Genomic DNA, 8,952 nt, shown 5'->3' on the forward strand with positions numbered 1-8,952 from the left:
GTCCTCAATAGATGAAGCAAAAACTTGAGATACTGATACCGAGTTCAAGCGCCCTTTGCACAATCAACATCTCAATCATCTCAAAGCTGAAAAAGTCCTTCTCCAATCCATCTGCTTCTCTTCATCTACATATTATCATCAACACCTTTATCTTCCTCTTTGTGATTGGTGCAGATCTATAAGGGAAATCAATAAGGGGCGATATAATAATGGCTTTGACCTGGATTGACCTTATCAACGTCGCTAATATTTTGTACATTCAGGGCTGCTTTCCCTGACAGGGATTAGGGCTAGTTCTAGACTAAAGACTAAATTCAATGGAGCGGACATCCTTACTCTAGGTCTAGGCTTAATCGCTGTCTGGGAAACCAGCCTCAGTGTACACAACGACGGTGGCACAAATCATATGACACTTATGTAAGAGCACGCTACAGGTCTAGCTATGGGCCGGGCTCTCTCTCTCTGTGTGGTTAGCACGACAGGTGATCAGCTGGGCTGTATTGTCTTACCTGTTGTTGCTGACTCATGGCTCTATAGATCTCTGTAGAAAGTGTCAGTGACCGTCAGTCAGTGCACAACACGTTACACAACTCAGTCTCATAGCCTGTGTGTGATCATGAAACCCATAATTGTGCTACTTGTGGTCAAGAGGTTTCTAGAGAATGAATCCAAGACCTGCTCATAAAACTGACTCCAGAATAGTTTTTCGGTGATGGATAGCCTTCAGAACTGGAGTCGAGCCACAAGTGTCACCAGAGCTTCCGACCTAGACCACAAGGCACAGCCGTAGATACATCTATCAGGGGCTGTCGTCCTTCCTTGCCCACTGGCTTTACTTCTAGGTCAGAGCCAACCCAGGAAGACTGGTGCCCTATGCTCTGTGGAGCCAGAGGCTGATCCAGGATCAGAGTGACAGGTAAGGCCTGAACGTGGGGGCAACGACCTGCCAATCCCCAAACAAGCTGTGACAGGAGGTCACCCTAATCAGATTATTATCCCAGCTAAACAGACTCACTCACTCACTCACTCACTCACTCACTCACTCACTCACTCACTCTGGACCGGCTCCACAACAACGCACCAGGGGGATGATATAGAAATGCGCGCACACACGCAAACGGGTGCAAGCAAGTACGCCTCAAACAACTTCCACCAAAAGGGGATGAAATTAGAGGAAAAGCATCTGAGCGAGCCAAAAATACATCTCCTGTGTTGCATGAAATTTGGTCAAAACTTGTTCAACTCTCACATGTCATGTTCGGTCGGGCAAACGCATCAGAGCGCTGAGTGAAAATGAAGATTGTTTAGCGAGCACCGGGCCCTGGTTGATGGAAGGCAGAGGAGAGGAGAGGAGAGGAGAGGAGAGGAGAGGCTTGGGGGCCTGTGCTCCTCTGTAACCGCAGCGATGCCAAGTGGTCGGCGGTTTGAAGAGGACACCTGAGACCAGCGCACCTGGACAATGAGCTGAGGTGTAACCCTAAACTGAGATGAACCACTGTTTATCCCCCACGCTCTCCGTCTCTTGTTCTTTCCCATCCGTCTCCCCTCTCTCTCTCTCTTTATATGTCTCTCTCTCTCTCTGGTCCCCAAGCTTATTTTCTCTCCCCAACCTGATATATTCAACCCTCTCGTTCTCCCATCCCCTTCTTTTGACTCCTCAATCCCCCTCTTTCTCTCTGACACCCTCTCTCCCTCTGGGCACTGGCAGTCTAATGCAAGCATCCTTCTGCGTGTGACTCACTGTCTAATCACATACTTAACCATAAGATGCATCATTCAGAGAGCGATGGAGAGCCCTCCTGAACAGATTCCTGCTATTATTTCTAGGGGTGTGAGTCTTTGGGTATCTCACGATTCGATTCGATTTCGATTCGTGGGGTCACGATTCGATTCAAAATCGATTGTCGATTCAAAACGATTCCGGATTCAAAATGGATTCTCAGTAGTCAGTGATTAGGGGGATTTCAGGATCTACTCCAGTCCGTTGTGTGCTAAGAAAGGCGGTGTAGCAAATGATGGCACGAAAGCCGAATAAAGTGTGTAAGATTATGTTGTTTTTATATTTGAAAAAGTTGGATCGACTGGTTGCAATCATGTAAACTCAGGCCAGTACACACAAAGGCAAACTTAAGACAAAAGGTAACATTTATACATGCAAAAGTTCTAAAAATAAAAACGTCTTAGTATTCTTAGTGACTTCAAGAAAAATAAGTTAAAGTACAAAAATGATAATGCTCGTGCGGTGGCTCACCTGATAGCACACGTACCATGAAGGCTCGGTCCTTTGCGCAGCCAACTTGGGTTCGATTCCGACCCGCGGTTCTTTGTGACATGTTTTCCCCTCTCTCTCTCTCTCTCTCCACCATTCCTGTCTGACTACTATCCCATCGAATAAAGGTAAATTATTTTTGGGGCATTTTAGTAAAATGCCCCAAAAATAATAATGAGCTTAAATAAAAATAAAAATAAAGATTTGGAAATTGATTCTTTCTAAGACTTGTGATTGTTATATGAATGAGACTCCAAGTAAAGGGGGAGGGGGTGATTCTCATCATTACTGTTAGAGGAATTATACCCATCTGATCCTCATCGTTACTGTTAGAGCAACACAGGGAGGGAGGGGAAGGAGAGAGACAGAGACAGAGAGAGAGAGAGACAGAGATGAGAATGAGGTATGCATGCGGGTGAGGACTGGATGTGTGAGAAAGTATAATACAGCAGTGGTTCTCAAAGTGGGGTCTGGGGACACCCCAGGGGTCGTTGAAGGGGTCCCAGTGGCTCATGACTCCCGAGCAAAAAGGGGAATACGTTATTTTCACAATAATTCCATCCATAAGTAACACAATGACAGAATGTATGACCGTTTTGGTCATGGGTTTTATACACGTTCTGTAATCAAAGCAAAAAAATTATTAGATGGGGGACCTTGGGACAAAATCTTATCAAATGGGGGTCCGTGGTCTAATTTGTGTCAGTTTAGGGGTCCTTGACGTGAAAAAGTGTGAGTGTGAGAACCACTGCACTACAGGATGAGAGCCTGCAAGCAAAGGAACGCTCTTCACATCAGAAACTCAACATCTACTGAGAGGGACAGAAGAAGACATTTTGGAAGGCAGATCAGTAGGGAGTGTGTTTAAGCTACACTTAGTTCTGCTGCCTCCTTCTGAAAAAAGGCCTGTAGTCAGCATCCTGTACACTCAACCCATATTTGTACACCACCCCCTCCCCCATCACTCATGTCACTTAGGATAACACACACACACACTTGCATGCACGCACACTTACAGTGAATGCACACGGCGTATTATTTCTTTGATGCACCAACAACTGCAACTGCGTCTTTAAACAGCAAGTAGCACAAAGCACCAAAAATAGCACGGCGAGTTGCAGAGCAGAAATGCTCTCCTCGAGGAGGGGAGGCAGAAGGAGGAGGACGAAGAGGAGGAAGAGTTGCAGGCCAGGGAGAGATGATGGGGAAAGATGGCAGAGGCCCTCCATGGATGGAAGCTTCCCTGCTGCGTTACATTTTAAGTGTCTCATCTTGTTGGGCTTGCTGATCAATAATTTATGTTGGAAATGTCAGACAGAAACAGGAACATTTTTTTACGGGCAATTTGGTTGTGTAAACGTGTTTACCCCGTTTTGTGGAAAAGTACTAGAATACATAGGGAAGTGGTTTGGTTCGACGGTACTTGTATCGCCAAGACATGCCTATTGGGGGACCAAACTGAAGTGCCCAATATTTCAAAATGTGACTTTACAGTGATAAATGTAGGGGTTGTCAGATTATGGAAAAGTACATCCTCTCTCCAGATCTTAAAAAAATAAAGAAAAAAGATAGAATCTAGTTAGAAATATGGTAGTTAGTATCATATGAAGTATGAACACATGTTAGCTAGAGTCAATGATGAAGGTGAGAACTTTTTATTATTTTTTCTGATTTTCGCCCCATTGTATTTGGCCAATTTCCCCCCCTGCTGCCCCGGTCACTGCTCCACCCTCTGCCGATCTGGGGAGAGCCGTAGACTAGCCCCATGCTTCCTTCGACACATGCGTAGTTGCCAGCCGCTTCTTTTCACCTGATAGCGGGAGCTTCACCAGCAGGACGTAGCACGTGGGAGGATCAAGCTATTCCCACCAGTTCCCATTCCACCCCGAACAGGCACCCTGACCGACCAGAGGAGGCGCTAGTGCAGCGACCAGGACACATACCCTTAATCTGGCTTCCCACCCGCAGACACAGGCAATCTGTATGGATGCCCGACCTAGCCAGAGGTAACACGGGGGCACGAACCTGCACCCCTCGTGTTGGTAGGCAGGGAATCTACCACTACACTACCTGGACGCCCATGAAGGTGAGAACTTTAAGAGGTCATGGGACTGCTTTTTCGCTCATAGCATCATAGAACCTTATGTGTTGCTTTACCTCAAAAACCTACTATCTCTTCTCATAATATTACAAGTCTTCTGAAGCTGTTGATACTAGGCATCTCACGTGCTACGCGTGCTCGATGCCTAGGCTCGCCCGCTATGCGGCCTCGCCCGTAGCTTGTCCCCTGGCCTGTCCCAGCAGCTGTTCTGCCCTTGGAGTCAGTAGCTCCCCTGGCCCACGCTTTTTTGCTTTTTCTCAGCAGGAGTCATAGTCCTTTTCTGAGGAGTTCAAGTTGACGATTCTTCTATAAATAGGTCACGATGACATCAATTTCATTGTGACATCATAAGTGACAACATTAGTGATGTCATAGCCTTGAAACACAGGCTGTTGCCTTGAGTGATACCACTGATGATGTCATCAGTTATGTCCTAAGACTGTACAATGTCTATCTATGACATCATCAGTCATTGACCAGTCTTTTCACAATGCCTCCTTGTGTGTGTGCACCCTTATGAGATCACTTTTGACATCATTACTGATGACATCACTGATGACATCACTGATGACATCACATCATTAGCTAATTAGCCTAATTAGAAAATCCGGCTCCGTCAGGTCACTCGCACGGGTGCCCTTTACACACCCCGAAGGTTTCAGCCCGATCGCACGTAAAAGGGCGTAGCTGTGGCCGAACACAGAACTTGAAACAGACAAACAAACAAAGTCCACATAGTCAATTGTATAAATAGATGATGACAGATGTTGTGGCGTAGGTGTAGGATGAATCACACTTGTCAGCTGCAGAGTACTTACTGTTACTTGACTTGAGGTCTCTGTGTATGACAGGTACAAACGTCTGGTTGTGCAGGTAGTCCATCCCCGTGGCGACCTGGACAGCCCAGTTCACCAGAACCCTGGGGGGGACCTTCTTTCCGGCGAGCGCCCGGTTCAGCGCCCCGCCTCGGGCGTACTCCATCACCAGGCACAGGTTGGGCTCCTGCAGGCAGACGCCCCGCAGGGAGATGATGTTGGGGTGCCGGAGCATCCAGAACAGCCTGGCCTCCTGCCGCACGCTCTCTGCTGTGGCGCTAATGTCCTCGTCGGGGTCCTGCCTGGCGGCCTTCACCGCCACCTCCTCTCCCCGCCACACTCCTTTGTACACCTTCCCAAACCCACCTGCTCCAATCACCTCCTCCAGCAGCAGTTCTGTGAAGTCTATCTCCAGGGGGCATTCCCCCACCGCGACCCCGCCCGCCACCAGCCCTCCTGGGGTCAGCTGCCGGTAGTTGGCGGCATCCCTCCTCGTGACGTAGTTGCAGGGGAAGATGCCCACCTTGTCCTGGATCTTGCCTGTCCACCAACCCTCGTCCCCGGATACCTTGGAGTCTTTGGAGAGGACCTCGAGAAGGTCCCCACGGCGCAGGGTGAGCTCCTCGTCTGCTGTGGCCTCATAGTCGAACACTGCTGTCCAGTAGGGGTTGGGGTGGGTGGCTCCGCAGTGATGGCCAGGGTGCGAGTCCGGGGAGCCGGAGGAGGAGATGGTAAAGGAGTTCCAGCTACTGCCGTTCTCCCCCTGCGGGGCGGGGGCGGGATACATGGGCGGTGGGGGGGTCATGTTCGGGGGCATGGAGGAGGAGGAGGTAGTAGAGGAGGGAGGCCCAGGAGGGATAAGGCAAGGGGGAGGTGGGGAGCAGCAGCCCCCACAGCTGGTGCAAGGCAGGGGGGCGGCCGCGCTGCTCGCCCTGCCGCATGGGTCCATGGCAGCCTGGCTGCTGGTCGGCGCTGTGGGCCGGCCCTCTGTCAACTCACGCACAAAATCCATAGAGGGCCCATCGACCGAGACGAGGCCTCCTCGGCCACCAGAGGGGAGAGGGGATCAGCGGATCAGACAGCTGCAGCTCCTCTCTCCCATCACCACCCCTCCTCGCTCTTGAAACAGTGCCAAGTCCTGTCACCAGTCGCTGTGCTGTTGGTATGCAGTGTGTAACTAACATGTATATTCCCAAAGGCAAGTTCACGCAGGGACAATGTTCATCAGGTCAAACAATGACACTCAGCACAGCAGATCCACAGGTGTATCCCTGAGGAAGCAAATTGATAGTTTCCACAATCCCGTCTTCCAGAAAGCTGCCAGAGTTTATCTACGAAACAGCAGGCTCGTTAAAATCCTCCAGAAAGCCATTAGGACGCCTTCAGGTTGATGAGCTGCGTATCAGTGAGTACAAGTTATGAAATCAGATTCATAAGTCTCTCTTAATGCTCTCATAATTGCTTAGAGAAGAATTCATGAAACAATACATTATGACTAATTCCCAGTGTTATTATTAGCCTAGAACAGCTATTTTGTCCTCTCATAAACTCTGTGGTTGATGGTGTCTTTACAATGTCAAATTATTTCTTTGGCCTGATGAATAACACATGATCATTTCAGCTGAGTGAACTGTCTTGACACTGAGCCTGTAAAGACAGGTTCACAAAGAGCAAAACACTTGCTAATGCGCCAATAATGAAACTAAACTGATTGTCGGACCAATGTAGGTATTTAGTGTGGCAATAAAAACGGAGTAAAACAGCGTGTAGGGTAAGCCCAGTGTGGATGCGCCTCCCCTGTCAGTTGTTTGAGAATATCCGCGGATATTTGCCCTACATCCTGAAAAGACGGTCCATGCTAAATCCTACTTGAATGTCTCTGAGTAGCATTGAGCAAAAAAGGCCCATCCATTTTTTAAGATGGGTAACTACAGACGACCCGCTGGGGCGGCAGGTATTCAGTGTAACACAGTGAAGTGACACCATGTTCCTCAGCATCCACTCGAGTCTGGGCTGGGCACAACAAACGCGTCTCTGTGTGCATTTCTGTGCGGCCTATTTCAGTCGCTTCTGGTGGCAGACTAAACTCTTCTTTATCCGAGAGAGAGAGCAGCGATGTCAGTATTTATCATTATTACCCTGCCTCCCGAGCCTATCAGCTTCAGTTGCCTAATGAATCAATCGATAGCCTCGTATAGCGTAGTAGGCTAGTGTGGCCATCTGACTTGTGTGAGATAGCCTAACTAGAGGGGTTCCGTTACAGCAACACAGACAATTAAATTCAGTTCAGGGTTCACGAGGAAGCAATGCAATTCCAGTGGCAATATAACAGTCTGATCCTAGTTGACGAGGAAATAAGGCTATGAAGGAATCCTTTTTGGTGATTTCATGATTTCTTTGGTGATGTCAGTGTGTGATAGAGAGAGACACCGTATTTAAAATAGCATCATAATAATAACAATAATAGACTAAGAATAATTCATATTTAAAACATAATAGGCTAATAATAGCACTGGATTATCAATAATCCTCGCAAAAATGTGATAGGGATAGGACTGACGTTATTCCAGTCACTGCGTGCGTCTCCTGCTCCAAATAAACAAGACTATCTGTAGGCTAATACGTAAACAATGTGCATTTATTGTAGGCTAACCTGGACACCGAGGGCAGCAACATCCACCGACATCGTCGCATGGGCGTGTGATTGCATCCGAGCAGGGGGACCATCAAGGTCCGTAACCCAATTTTGCAGGAAAAAACAATGAACAAAACACAACAACCCGCTTCTGTCAGTGCGTCTTCATGTGGGTCAGTCGGCTGTCCAGAGGTCCATCGTAATCAAACACGCTTTTCCTCCAAAAAGACTGAGGCATTTATTTTCGAGCACCGAGCTGTCAGTCTGTGGGCTGACTTTGCGTCCACACCGGGGTGTCGTTCAGATATGCCGAGAGAGGAGCTTCGTGACTGTCGTAGATCTACAAAACAGTGGGATGGTCAATGCAGGGTTACTACTGCCTCGCTTACACCCATCACGTGGCATTAGATAGAATGCAGCACGCTGTGAAGGATGGTGAGAAGGACACTGCCACCTATCGGAACGAGACTCGGCTGTGCTGCTGGTGGGGGGTGTGCTGGTGCATTGTGGGTCATGTAGTTTTTCAGCGATCTCCCGCTGACCTACATGAGTACATCATTCTGGCAGCTCTCACCAAATGAACATTGTTTCACAAATAAAACAGTTGCGTCTCATTTCAAAGATTGTGGGTATGGGGTTCTCAATGTGGGGTCTGGGGACCACCAGAGAGGCCCTTGAGCGGGTTCTAGGGGATCCCCAACGAATTGATAAAGTGTTAAACTTCACAATTTACAAGAAGTTGACACAATGAGAGAATATAGAAGAATGACAATTTGATAATATAATGTATCTGTTATCTCTAAAATAGGCTCCAATACAGATTACAATTTTAAAAAAATCTCAGATTTGGGTCAGGGAGACTAATCTCATCAAATGAGGCTCTAATGTGGACTAAATTAGGGGCCCTTGATATGAAAAAGGTTGAAAATAACTGATAGGCTATAGAATTATCCAGATGATAGAAGAGGATAATATCTTGTTTAGGCTAATTCCTAAAATAAGATATATTAGCACTTTATTCATTCCCTTTGGGGATATCCAGGTGCAATTTCTGTCTTATTCGTGAAGCCACTTTGAAAGACATAAGAAATCTGTGCCTTTCGCGCGCACATTTCTAGGGTGGAGACTCTGG

The 8,952-nt window shown here is 47.7% G+C and overlaps 1 protein-coding gene across 1 annotated transcript in view; it reads right to left on the reverse strand.

Annotated features, from left to right (window-relative positions):
• The window catches only part of map3k10 (mitogen-activated protein kinase kinase kinase 10), a gene marked incomplete at its 5' end in the record, with an annotated part of 35,425 nt that extends 29,228 nt beyond the window's left edge, over positions 1-6,197 (reverse strand). The window contains one exon of the mRNA XM_083637931.1: positions 5,189-6,197. Coding sequence (XP_083494057.1) covers positions 5,189-6,197 — 1,009 coding nt within the window. The remainder of the gene's footprint in view (positions 1-5,188) is intronic.
• Between the last annotated feature and the right edge of the window lie 2,755 nt (positions 6,198-8,952).

Source organism: Poromitra crassiceps, assembly GCF_964638095.1.
Source record: "Poromitra crassiceps genome assembly, chromosome: 5".
In the NCBI taxonomy this organism is placed as follows: Eukaryota; Metazoa; Chordata; class Actinopteri; order Beryciformes; family Melamphaidae; genus Poromitra; species Poromitra crassiceps.